This window comes from Leucopleurus acutus (assembly GCF_964270905.1).
Source record: "Leucopleurus acutus genome assembly, chromosome: 6".
NCBI lineage: Eukaryota > Metazoa > Chordata > Mammalia > Artiodactyla > Delphinidae > Leucopleurus > Leucopleurus acutus.
The window spans coordinates 62,081,247-62,094,567 of record NC_139149.1 but is presented as its reverse complement, the minus strand read 5'-3'; the positions used below and the strand labels follow the sequence as shown (position 1 = coordinate 62,094,567).

Below are 13,321 nucleotides of genomic sequence, written 5' to 3'. Positions count from 1 at the left end.
AAATGTTTCCAAATGAAGCATGCACGTTTGCAGCTGTCTCCTCTCGTGCAACACCCTTGATTTAAAATTGTCTTTCCTGGCTCAGGTCAGCGAATGCCACAGCCATGGCCTCTTCCCTGGATAGAAAGCCAGGTGGTGCTTCGCCTCTTGCCGAACCAGTGCCAACATCTCCCTGGTCCTTGAAACAGCAGGCAGACAGCTCACCAACGCCTGAGGGGGTGATACAGGCCTAAAACTATAGGATTCCAGTTTCTTAACTGTGCAATAAAAGCCACTCTGGAAATTAAAATGTACCTCTTTAAAAATACACAGGCATCTAGAAAAAGAAGAGAATTCTTCAATGCCTACCTGATAAAGGTGCTTTTCCTTTTGGGGGGAGAAATGTTAGTTTACTTGAATTTCTCCTCTTCCCTCCCGCCCCTCTTCCCCCTCCTCTTCCCTCATAAAATGGCAGCTGTAGGAGCAGCCTCAAATAGAAAATGGGTATCTTGTTAATAGCAGATCCCAAACCCCAGCATCAGCGCCAGCTCAGTGGAATAAGCTGTGGTGTAACCTGGACTCTGGATTGTTCCCCACTGGACCTATGACTCCAGTCCTTTGCGAAGTTCAAAGCTTTCCAAGTATCTTATCAAGGTTATTTAGAGCAAGATGAAGCTGGGATAGCCTGGCCAGCCCTCTCTGGAATGAAAGAGAGGCCCCCCTCCTTGCACTGATTTATTTATTTTTACAGCAAGGGTGCACATACCCCCCCCTTTTAAAAAATCAAGTAGACGCTTTAGCAGGATGTTGCCTTCACGTGAGCCCAGGCGATTGTTCCTGACTCAGGAAAAGGGTTATTGACGGCGCTCAAAGACACTAGCTCTAGAAAAAGATTCATTTCTTTTATTAAAGAGCTAGCTATGTTCTGCAGCGGTTGTTTACACTCAGATTTTTCTGCGTTTGCTCTCAAGGATTGTTTCAAATAGGTGAGGCCAACCTGGAGAACAGCAGAGGACGTACCAACCGACATCTGAGACGTGCACAGCAAGTTGGCTCACAATGGGCGTGCAAACAGAGCGAAGGGAATACAAATAAATATGGCACCTCCTCAAAAAAACGGAATCACAGCGGCGGCCACAGCACAGAGACCTAGCAATTTCAGGCAATACCAAGCACAGTTCAAAACGAAAGCAAGTTCAGAAACAAGAGGCGTTCCACAAGGCGACTTGCCAAAGTAAAAAGTATATGAGTGAAAATGTTATAATTGGCTTTTCAAGTATTCATTCACTCTAGATGATTAAATTGCCATAATTTGTATAAACTATAGAAAAATGATTAAATGTCAACTTTGACATTGTCCTGAAACTTCTGTCACTGGCCCAACATTTTCCCCAAGTTTAAGGAAGCTGCAGAGCCAGGACTACACATTACACTCTTCAGCTAACATGTGCTTTTTGAATATTTGGCCCAGACTTTTTCCCAGAGATATTACATTTACAAAATACTCAAAGAAACCTTTTAGGAGTAAACAAAAGGCACCCGAACCATTCATTATAAAAGTAGAAAGAAAAATATAAATAATACATTTTAATCAAATAATATAAAGTAAATATTCTGCAGGCATAATTTTTTTAAAAAAATTAATAGACTTCTTTTAATTTACTCACCATAAAGAAAAAATTTAAAATGTTCAAGTGCACTTGTTTGATTAATAAAGCATTTTATATTCAATTATTTAGTGCTAAACATTAGGAAGTTTACGTTGTTGAGGCAAAATCACCAGCTCAGCCATTAAAAACTACCATTATAAAAATATAGCTACAAGGTCAGAATCAAATTACTCTTACATAGGACAGCTCAAGGGCTGTTCCTGTACGACACTAGAAACTTTTTTTAAACACCCAAATCCCTCTCAAAGCGCAGAAACCTCAAGAGCAGTGACATGAAGGTAGCTTGAAATACAGGTAAAGTCCTTTCCAACAAAGAAAATAGGTGGTGTTCACCAGCATATGCTGATCATTAGTTTCAATAATCTGCGGTAAAATTTTAAAGGTGGAAGTTAATTTGTTGGGCCTTCGGCTCGGTCTTCCTCCAGCTCTTGGGCTTCCTTTTTGGTTTCCCCATCCTTCACCTCCTGTCGGGAAACCGGGAATTTGTCCTTGTTGTTCTCCTTTTTCCATTTCATTCTCCTGTTCTGGAACCAGATTTTTACCTGTCTCTCGGTGAGGGCCAAGGCGTGGGAAACCTCGATTCTTCTCTTCCTGGTCAGGTAAGGGTTAAAAAGGAATTCCTTTTCCAGCTCTAGGGTTTGGAATCGACTGTAGGTTTGTCTTCCTCTTCGTCTACCAGGAGCTGCTGATTAAAACAAACAGAAAAAAAAGGAAAATAAATGTTTTTAAAATGTAATGGTGCATCTACAGGTTGCTGAAGGTTTCTGGAACGAGTCTAAGGAGTGAAATATACACAACTCTCCTTAGGTCTGATATATATATAGGATGGGCAGTCAAGAGGGGCAGAGAAAACGTCTTCGCAATCATTCTGTCCCCATCGTCTTTACATGGTTTCCACTTAAAATAAAAAAGTTTATCTTACTTTTTAAGAGTCACTGTAAGCTACACAAAAAGAAAAAGGAGAGGGAGAGGAAAAGGGAGTTTTAAAGCTAGAACGTGAGATGAAAGCAGATTTCTCCCCCTCTGCCCCCTTAAAAAAAAAAAAGCATCCCAACCTTGTGGTCTCATCCAGGGAAACATTTGAGAAGGAGACGAGCTCTGATTTAAGTGGTCTGGGTCCTCGCCAATATTACCACTGGACGATTTACAGTCAGGATATTGTACCAGCTCGGCCTCTTGCTGGGTCGTAAAAATCGGCTGTCTCTGTAAGTTATCGTATCCGTAAAACTTCGCGGGCTCCCGGTGACAGGCAATCCCGCCGCAGGGGGGAGGCGGCGGCGGCGGAGGGGGGGCGGCCTGGTAGGCTGCGGCCGGGCTGCCCCCTCCGGGGTGGAAGTACTCCTGGCCGGGACCGGGGCCGCCCCCACCACCGCAAGCCGGCCCGGCAGGCGGCGGCGACGCGTGCGGGTGCGGGTGCGCGTGCGCCTGCGGGGGCGCGTGCGGGAAGCCGGCGGCGCTGTTGCCATAGAGCTGCAAGGCGGCGGCGGCGGCGGCGTGGCGGCCGCCGACCTCTGGCGCGAAGTGACAGTCGTAGTAAGTGGGATTGATGGCCTCGCCCGCCGCCTTGTACTTGGAGTACAGCGGGTTCACGAAGTACGAGCTCATCGGGGCGGCGGCGGCCGGGGGCCGAGGAAGGGCGGCCCCGGGCGGGCGGGCGGCGCGGAGCAGGCAGGGAACGCGCCTCAGCGCGACCGCACTGCCGCGGGGGCCTCTGGGGCGGCTGCTGGCGCCGCTGGGGCCGCCGGGCTACGTTGCTGCTGCCACCCGCCCGCCCTCGCGTCGCCTCTGAGGCCGGGTAGCTGCGGGCCCTCGGCTACTGGGCGCTCATGCTCCGCTCTCGCGCCCGCCGCCTCTACCTCGCGCCGCCTCCCTGGCGGGTCGCGGGGCCTCACCCAGTCCCCGCGTTCCACCGCCCGCCCGGCCTCTCCCGGCGCGCGCCGGCTCGGCCTCAATAAAATCGTCGACGCCCCGGGTGACCTGCCCCGCTGCCTCCACTGTTTCCTCTCAGGCACCAGGCGGCCCTGCAGGAGCGCACCGGACAAGAAAAAAAGTACGCGCGGCCCACGGGGACACTCTTTGGCTTCGGTTTACAAACCCCCGCTCTGGAGGGAAAAGGAAAAAAACACCCTCTGCCCGCCGCCACCTCTCACCTCGCCCCCCCCCGCAGCCCCCTCCCACCGCTCTCGCCGCCGCTGCCGAGGCTGCCACCCCGGTGCGCCCCGGCGAGGCATTTTCGCACCAAGCCACTGCTCAGAGACGGAGCGAGATGGACGCGAGATAACCGCGCGGAGGGATCCGTGAGGAGGCGACACTGTTGCACACGATGGACGCCTCACAGTGGCTGGGAGATGCCTCCGCCGGCCTTAAAGGGGGCCCATAAAGCCGCACTGCCAAGGGCTCGCCGTGCCCCCGGGGGCCGAGGGAATGCGAGCCACGGCCGGCGGGGCGGGGGCGCAGCAGAGCCTTACACTTGGCGGGGAGGGAGGCAGGCAGGACACTCCCAGGAGGCTGTGGAGCAAATGACTCCCTCCCCGGTCCCCTGTAGCAGCCCTTCAGAGGCTGGCTGTGGCTTTTGCGCCTTTGGACACGCGGGCGCAGCCCAGGGAGCGAGGACAAGCCGTGTAGAAGATCCGGACCGAACATTTGCGTTAGGTCCTATCCAAGTAATTTGATTAAAGGCCACAAGGGTGACCCCAATACCTTGCATTATCAAAGCGAATCTAAGCCCTTCTTTTCCAGCCGAGCGGGCCTTGTGGAAATGAGATGTACATTTACCCTTGAAGCACTGCACGCCTGGCTGAGGCTCCCAGGTTAATTGATATTTAATGGAAATCATGCCCATGAATATAGTTTCCATCATTTCACCCTCGATAGACGTCAGTACCAGGCGCAGGGGGGAGGCTGAAGAATGTGGCGGGGCGGGGGGGGGGGGAACATTAGCATTGCTGAGGGAGTAAATAGAAAAGCAGACAGAAATGTTCCAAGGCGGGAAGGGAGGACTCACGCTGAGGTGGGTGGTATTTCCTCGGGCGAGACGCACGACTCCCGGGTCTCAGCCCCTGCGCGGAGCGGACCTGGGCAGGCGGTGGCCCCGGGCGGAGCACGGGGGACCGACGTCCGCGAGTCCCCCCAAGGAGCCTCCGGGCCGGCGTTCGGATCGCGCCGGTTCCAAGCAGCTGCAGGCGGCGCGCGTCTTCTGACGATTCTAGTTCATCCAACAAGCCGGTGAAGTTACCGCCGAGAGCGGGTGCCGGGCTCAGCGTTAAAAGTTACCGATCTTTCCAAAAGAAAAAAAAAGAGAAAGCTCGCTCTAGCTTATGAGCGATGAGGAAGAGGAACGTCCCGTGTCATGTGGGGAATTCGAGTGTGAATCGGCAAAATATTCCTGATTTTAGAAACTCGCTTTGAAGCCGCTTGGCGTTACACCACCGTTCACCTTCTCTTCTCCCCATCTCCCACTCCCCCCTCCCATTTTCATGTCCAATAAATGTAATAGGTCTCTACATTTGAGTGCGTTTTCCTTTGCCTATTCTGCCTTTTTCGTGGGTTCTTTGGGTGACCCTTTTCCTTGGGATGATCCATTGTTGTTGAGGGCGGCAGGCCCACCGGCCTTGGGAACCGACCTCAGAAACACTCCCGAGCCCACCGAGGAAGCTCCAGCTAAAGCTAAAACACACCTCCCCGGCTTTTCACGCCAAATGCGAACGTCTAGAACCCCCAGACGGCTCCCAAAGGTGCAGCAGGCGAGTGATTTCAACTACCCCTCTCTCCTTGTGGGGTGGCCCAGCTTGTGAGTGAGCTGAGGTCAGTCCGAGTGGACTGAATAGCATATTTTGCAAATGGAGAAAATAAGGTCGAGATGGAAAGGCATAACAAGATAACGTTTAAGACTCAATTGTTTCTACAGGGAATAGCTGAAAATGGTTAAGGTAAATGGATTTCTAATGAATCAAATGATAAAGGCATGCTTTGTTTAACTTTTAAATTAGCAGGGAGTGCAAGGAGGCTTTTGTTGGAGGCATGGTGACGGGTAAGGGTGTCTTGTTGTTGTTTTCTGCCAGTTATCGCCAGGTAAAATTTCCTTTAAATCCGAAGGCGAACGAACTGATTCTGACAGTTAACGATTTGTACTCCAACCTTGCAAGTACCCAATTAAAAGAGTATTATTTTCAATAAAGCCTTGGAATGCAATTGTGCCTTTTTATTTCACTGTTTGGCGTGTGTGCGTGTGCGTGTCTAAACCCTCGATAGTGGGTTTTGGAATGGAATGGGGGAAAAAGAAGAACGAGCCTAGATCTCAATAATACAAGGCACCTTCTAGAACTTTGTGATTCCTGGGGCGGGAGGGCGGGGAGCGAAAAAGAAACACTACAAAATTCATTTCTACGCATTCTGGCCTAATTAAGAAAACATGATAACACAACATTTCCTCCTGGGACAAAACACTTAGTTTTTTGTTTTTTCCTTCAAGCATTCTGTTTATAATCTGAATGGGAAGAGAGTGCGATTAACTTCGTAAATAAAGATGTATGCTTTTACACATTTCTGTTCTGATACAATGCATTGACTTACCATAACGTTTTATAGTTTCAGCTGTGCCGTAGTCCAAATTTTCTGAAATCCTAAGCCAAAATTTTGTAAGTAACAAACCCTTCCGGAGAATTTAACAGTGCACATTGCTTCTTTTTGCTTAAATTTATCCTAATTTGGAATTTAAAATAAGATTGTAAGTATCTTTAATCAAAACCTTCCGCCGCAACTCCGGCTTTACTATCACAAAGTGGAGCAACGGCGCTCTCTAGTGGCCAAATGCCATCTCTAGCCGACGGAGCTTAACTTCTCTTTATTCGACACAAACCATTTCCAATCTTGTTCTTTAGTTTGACTGGGGCTTGGATCACTGACACTAATAATGCTTCATCCCTTTGTCGACGAGTCAAGTGCAGCAAACAGGGGCTCCTGAATGCCAAAGATATTTGGGCTCCCAAGAGCTTCCAGTAGTGTCTTTTTCAAAAGCTTCCAGCCCTTCTTTTGCCAGACACAGTAAGTCCCCATTCTGTAATCGCCCACAATTATAGGATGGGCTAGATTTTTAAAAATCACAACTTTCTGAATATCAACTGCAACAGGCCTGTTTTTTTCCCCAATGGAGCCAGGGACTTCAAAAACTAAGAAATTATAGAAGTTACATTTGTTAATTTTTTTCTTTTAAAGCCGTTACACTTAGCATTAAATCGTGAATATTTCCTACTTTAACTTTGTAATTTTAATGCTTCAGGCCCATTTCACTGGACAATGGAGGGGGGATAGAAGTCAAATTAAAAGCTTTTTGCTGTATCTCTGAATGGCTGTCTGAAAAGGCCCTGTTGGGCGGTGTTCACTGGAACTTCTATGCACAATAAATGAGACATTAAATTTATATCAAAAGTCACATAGTGAAGTGAATTGACTAAGCATTCCACCTGTTTTTTTTTAAAAGCCAAGACTTCAATCAGTTTAGGTGTTTCCTGAGAGGTTAATCTTTTTTTCTCATTTTCAAAAATTCTTTCCTCTAATTCAGCTGTAACGATTAATTTTTCTATAAGCAAATATATATAATTTCCAACAATATTTCTGCTACGAGGTTTGCAGTGGAGGGCCAGATATTTTTGTGAAATGTCATTTAAGTAACTGCATCTTTTCCCGCCGACCATGCGGCTGGGGGACACTCGGCCTAAGTAAATGACCCAAGATCACTAACTCTCCCACCCCCAAATAACAGGCCTATTTTTCTCTTTTTTCAAGTACAAGCTAGAAGGCGGCCATAGTCAAATATTATTGAGAGCCACCCACCGGCTACTTCTAATACCCAACCCATTTTAAAAATCAGAAATATATCGTCTCCTCCTTCCTACCGCCCTCCATTTTTATTCCCTAGGTGCTCACACCTCATCTGGGGGTCCCAAGCCCCTGCCTTCTTAGTCCAACAGAGTCCTGTTTACATTTTATTGTCCAGATTTTAAGACCCAGTTTTGTCTGCATTTTTCCTTTCCTCCCACAAACACAAACATCAAAATGAGATGGTTTCAAAGAGAAGCGCCGGGCTTGTCGTAAACTCATTACCTCCAGACGTCTCGCCAGCTCGATGGCTTTATGACACCTTGTCTCTTCCTGTTTTCAAAGAGCCCAAGGTATCGGGTTGGTCGCAGGGGCGGGGGTACGCAGCACCTTCTGCCGGATCTGGGCCTTGGGTTTCCCTCCAAGCCCCCCTCTGCTTTTCCTTCAAGTCCCCTCTTTCGGCCGGATCCCCCAAAACTCTGCCATCGCCCCCGCCTTCCGCCCAGCCCAGGCCGCCCGGCGCCTGCCTCTCCGGCCTGCAAAGGCTGGGCTGGGCCCGATCCTTCACTTACAATGACCTTCATTTTAGCCTCTGAACGCGGCCCTCAGAGGGCCGAGCTGGGGGCTAACAACACAGAAACTGGGTAGGGGGAGGGGCAGCGGGGTGGGGATAGCTGCGGAGGAGCGCCTTGACCATTTTGATCTGCTAAGGTCACTTTGGGGCTCCCGTGCGGAGGAGCGGAAGCTCACGGTCTACCCGGCTCAGCCCTCCCGGAGCCAGCCAGCCAGCCCCGCGGACCTGGAAGAGTTGCCCCAGAGTGCAGAACTGGCCTCTCCCTGGTTTGGAGACGGGATGTCGATGGCTGCGACTCCATGAGCAGAGGGAGAGGTGGGGCACGGTATGTCAAAGCCCCAGCGAGAGGGTGCCTGGTTTCTGGAGCCCGTGGGGCCGCTGGCACTGCTGCAAGGCTGACACTGGGCCCAGGGCACAGAGTTCGCAGAGGCACTGGAAGCAGGCTAGGCGGCCAGGGGAGGACGGCCAAGTGCCCCCAGGGGCCGGGCTCAAGGCTGGGTCTGCCCACCCAAAGGGAGACTCAGAGGCACATCAGAGAGACCTCTCAGGTGGAAAGGCCCCGGATTTTTAGCAGCGTCTCCTTCCCAGGGATGAGGGAAAAGTCCCATGAGGGTGACATTTTGCAGAGAGCCGGAGAAAGCAAGCACACAATGTTCAGGGCCAGCGTCTGGGCTCCATTTGATCAGGTCAGCATTTATTGGTAGGAAGCGGTAACATTTACAACTGGTCCTCAGGCAGGAGCCGGGAGGGCCTACACCCGCGGCCGCCCACTGGAGCCAAGCCCTCCCGGGGAGAGAGTGGCTCCTCCAGTGCCCTGAGAAGAAACCCTCGACCCACCGGAGGCCCTGGGCTCCTCTCTCGGCCTCATTCCAGGTCTCAGTGGAGGGCCCGCGGGCTCCCTGAGGAAAGTGGGCTTCCGTAACCGGTGGGCAACACGGCCGGGGCTCAGCCTAGGCCGGCTTCCTCATTGTCGTCGCTCTGCCTTCGCTGTCGGAAGTGGGGTGCGCTTGGCCCCTGCTTGAGCAGCGCTGGGGGCTAAACTACAGCACTTTTCAGAAACATAGGGGACATTTACACAGGAGAGGGCTCCTCAAGCCGGCGTGCACTCACAAAATATAGCATTTCCTAAGGAACCAAAGGGACAGGAAACAGGGGAGCGGGATAGGGCAACACCCCAAAGCCACTTGGTTTCTCCAACACATAAGCGAGCAAATACAGTCCCCCAAATACAGAAACCAACCACACAGTCACTTCTACCTAAAAAAAAAAAAAAAAAAAAGGCCGGGGCCAGGGGGAGAAATGTCCGAATCGCTGAAGAACTTCTGGAAATCAAGCACACACACACACAAAAACCCTCTGCCACTGCAAAGCCGAGTGGTCCCACCGGCGCCGCGCCGGGTCAGTCTCCTTTGGGGCATTTCTCCTTGCTCATCTTTTTCATTTTCATCCTACGATTCTGGAACCAGATTTTGACCTGTCTCTCTGTGAGGTTCAGAATCCTTGCCACCTCATAGCGCCGGTCCCGGGTGAGGTACATGTTGAAGAGGAATTCCTTCTCCAGCTCAAGCGTCTGGTATTTGGTGTAGGGACAGCGCTTTTTCCGGGTGGAGCGAGCGTGGATCCAGTTTGCTGCGGGGTTGTCTATGAAGAGGGGTGTTTGGAGAAGGGGAGTGAGGGGCGGAGGGGAGGCAGGGAGAGACGACAGGGTGGGGGAGAGAGGTCGTTAAATTAATTTCACCAAGGATGGCTGCTTTTCACAACTTGGGGGGAATTATCATAAAAAGCCTTAATGCCCGCGCTCTGTTTACCGTACAAACCGCGCGCCCAGGGTAGGTGGTTATGGGAAGCTTTTTTATGGATGCGTGTTGCTCGCCTAGGCTAGGGTAGGCGTCTAGACGTTTTTATAGGTTAGTAAAACTATCAGTTTTGCACATTCGAGCCTTACAGGTTTCAGCAATAAATCAGGGGGCAATTTCTTTTGCACTTACTTGGGTCAAGTTGCTGCTGCGGCGGCTGCGACTGCTGCTTCTCCTCCTCCTTCAGCGGGCAGCCCGGGCTCGGGTGGTCGCTGCGAGCCGAGGGCTCCGATGAGCCGCCTGCCCCGGACCCAGACCCGATCCCCGCCCCGGGCCCGGCTCCCCCAGCCACTGCTGCCGCCTTGTCCCGTAGGAACGAGTTGCACGAGAACTCTGGGCCGCCGCTCCCCTGGGACTCTCGGGCCGCGGAGCACTCAGTCCGTTTGGAGGAGGAAGACGAGGAAGTGGAGGAGGAGGTGGAGGTGGAGGTGGTGGTGGCGGCGGTGGCGGCGGCCGGTGCCGCTCCATTTTCAGGCTTAATCCCGTAGTGGCGCCCGTTGGGTGGACCGCTGGGGCCAGGGCTGGGACCGGGGCCCGGGCCACCGTCGCCTCCGCCACCGCCCGCACCGCCCGGGAAGCCGGACAGCGGCTCCATCCAGGAGCGCATGTAGCGGCCGGGCTCGGAGGCGGCGGCGGCCAGGGGCGGCGGGGGCACGTATGGGTGGTAGAGGCCGCTCATCGCCGCCGCCGCTGGGGCCTGGGCGGGCACCGCGGACCACGAGGCGGAGAACACGGCCGATTTGGGGGCGAAACTACACGAGGCAAACTCGGCGGCGGCGGCGGCCGGGCTGTCGGCCACACCTGCGGGCCTGCCCTGCGCGCCAGGCCCTGGAGGTCCGAAGCGCGCGGCGAACACTTCGTCGCCCTCATGGCCTATGAGCGAGTCCACGTAGTAGTTGCTGAGGGTGCCACTGGAGGACATTTTGAGGCGCTGTGCGCTCCCACCCAAGGTTACACTGCCCGCCGCCGCGCCGCTCCCCGCCGGCGCCCGAGCCGCCGACTAGTTCGCAGGCTGCAGCCTCCACCATTGGTCGCGCGGCCCACGTGATCATATTTACCAATACCGGGAGTAAATCAGTCCGCTAAACTGGGGGCTGCTGTGATTAAAAAAAAAAAAAATCATCAACATAAGCGCAGCAATTAGAGCCCGCGGGTCCCGACCCGTGCGCCGGGCTCAGCCCGGCCTGACTCGGCCAGCCCAGAGGCGGCTGGGACCACACGCCCGATCGCGGCCGGAGGAGGCGCTGGGGACTATTTGTTCCCCACTTCTGGCCGCACTCGGTCTTGCAGTCCCGAGCTGGTGCTGCCTCCCCAGTGCCTGGGCTCCGAGCTACCGGCCGTGCGTGCTGGGCGCACCCAGCACTTGGCAGAGCCCAGAGTAGCCCGGGGAGGGGGGGAGCGCAGAGCTGGTGCGGCCCGAGACAGGACGGCCTTCGGAGGCGGCCCCCCTGGCGCCAGAGGGGAGTTCTTCTCCCCGTGCCTCTCTCCCGACCCAAACCCACCCCTCCCTACGCATACCCACACACACGCTCTCTCACAGCTTGTCGTGTTGTTTAAAACAGGTGGAAGACCTCTGTAATGATATTATGCCTTTCAATAAAAATTTTATGAGGTGTATTTGATTATAGATTAATGTGTCCCTAATAAAACGGACGGATGGAGCAGCTCGGAGGGCCCCCTCCCCCTACCACACTCACACGCGCGCGCAGCCACACACACCCCCGACGTGAGGCTGAGCACACGCCGAGGCCCGAGGGGTGAGCTGGGGCGGCCTGGCCCGTGGGCTGGGCGTGGCGGCGGCCACCGCCCGGGCTCTGTCTGCCCTCGGAAGTGTCCGCAAGCTGGCAGTGGGCACCGCGCGGACAGTGGCGGCCAGGGTGCCTTGTCTTCTTCGGGACTTCTGGAAAGGTCCTGGAAGAGAACACGCCATAGGGCAGAACCCAGATTCCAGATTGTAGAGCAGGCCCGCTCCCACCCGCTGCCCCCTGCCCCCGACTCGCCTCAAAGAGGCCGGCATCTCCCTGGGCCAGGCCGATTCCCATGGTTCCCACTTAACGGCCTCTGAGTGGATTCCGGATATGTCTTTTAAATGGCTTGGTCCTTGGGCTACTCTCTTAGGAATTCTGTTCTTTCTTTCTTTTTTTTTTTAAAGCCTCCAAAGGTAAGGCTGGGCAGCCTTGAATCTGAGGGAAATGCGCATTGTCACTCCCAAATCCATGGTACAGAGCCTCGGAAGCCCGGTTGGGAGCCGAGACAAAAGCAGCCGGGCCGCCGGCGGTGGAGGATATATTCCTCGCTCTACAAGTTGCCCAGCGCACCCTTGGAGGGCTCCCAGCCCACCTCGAGCACCGGAAAGGAAGGGGGGAAATGGCTATTTCTGGCCTAATCGATTGCCTTTGCCAATGGCTTTCTGATTTTATTCCAGAGGAGCTGCCTTTGCCTGTAGCACGGGTTTTCCTCCAAGACATGGCCCCCTGTCAACAACGAATGGTGCTCCCCATCGCGGGGGGTAAACTGAGAAGCTAAAATTGCCCTCCTCTTCTGCCTAACCAATGGAGGTCTGGGCAAATCTATTCCAGTGTTCCCAACCTGGCACTGATGTGCAGCCATCCCTCTTCCACCCTAGGAAATGGCTCCCCTAAAGGGTTCTGTCTTGGAACTGGGAAAGACTCTTCGTTTTCGGGAGGAAGTTTAAAACTCTGAATAAATACTGAGTCTCCCAAATACTCTTTGGATGAGGGTTTTAAGGCTCAGACCCCCTAAGAAAGGGGACAAATGAAAAGGACGTGTTTTGTGAAGCTGCTTGAATCTATCGGAGACCCTCTGAAACCACAGTACGACATGGGGTAACGAATTCTCTGTCAGATCATCCCCCCAAGGCCTCTCCTCTCTTCTCCCTGGCCAGACTAAAGTCTGGACCCTCTTGGGCTGAGGATCCTGCAATCTATCTATCTATCTATCTATACACACACACATACACACACACACACACACACACACACACACGTGAAAGCTGGCTGGAGTTTTCTGAGCCATGGTGGTAGCTGGAACATTGGACTTCATGGGAAGTCATATTTATCTGTAAATTCTCTTTCGGTCACCCTTCGTATATTTTCTTGCCTCCCAGATACAATGGCTCCAACCAGCATTTTGTAATTAAATAGGGGGAGGATTAACTGGGGAAAACCTTTTCTTCCTTTAAAAAATTTTTTCTTGTAGGCCACCAAAAGGTAATGACTGAGCATAAAATCCTTCCACAAGGAAACCAGGGCAACGTGGTATGGGAAAACTCACCCATCCTCGACTTCACTTTGGCCTGGCTGTCTTGTGCTTGGGATGGGGGGTGGGGGTGGGGGTGGGGATGGGGATGGGGGTGGGGGTGGGGGTGAGGGAAATGGGGGCTGAATTGGATCCGATGCAATGCT

At 53.0% G+C, this 13,321-nt stretch overlaps 2 protein-coding genes across 3 annotated transcripts; both read right to left on the bottom strand.

Moving 5' to 3' along the window:
* Window positions 1-2,024: 2,024 nt before the first annotated feature.
* HOXD8 (homeobox D8) lies at window positions 2,025-3,254 on the bottom strand (the record flags this gene model as incomplete). 2 transcript variants are annotated; one of them, XM_082840956.1, is made up of 2 exons in its annotated part: window positions 2,025-2,334; window positions 2,705-3,254. In XM_082840956.1, 2 exons carry the CDS (start codon window positions 3,252-3,254, stop codon window positions 2,039-2,041), a joined length of 846 nt encoding a protein of 281 aa, XP_082697082.1. In that variant the 3' UTR covers window positions 2,025-2,038. The 2 variants fall into 2 exon arrangements, with proteins under 2 accessions (XP_082697082.1, XP_082697083.1); XM_082840957.1 differs by having other exon boundaries at window positions 2,025-2,331.
* Window positions 3,255-9,439: 6,185 nt separating this feature from the next.
* HOXD9 (homeobox D9) lies at window positions 9,440-11,398 on the bottom strand (the record flags this gene model as incomplete). The annotated part of the gene is given in 3 exon segments (XM_082840705.1): window positions 9,440-9,681; window positions 10,029-10,845; window positions 10,847-11,398. Coding segments are annotated over 3 exon segments (1,161 nt in total). The 5' UTR covers window positions 10,949-11,398.
* Window positions 11,399-13,321: the final 1,923 nt, after the last annotated feature.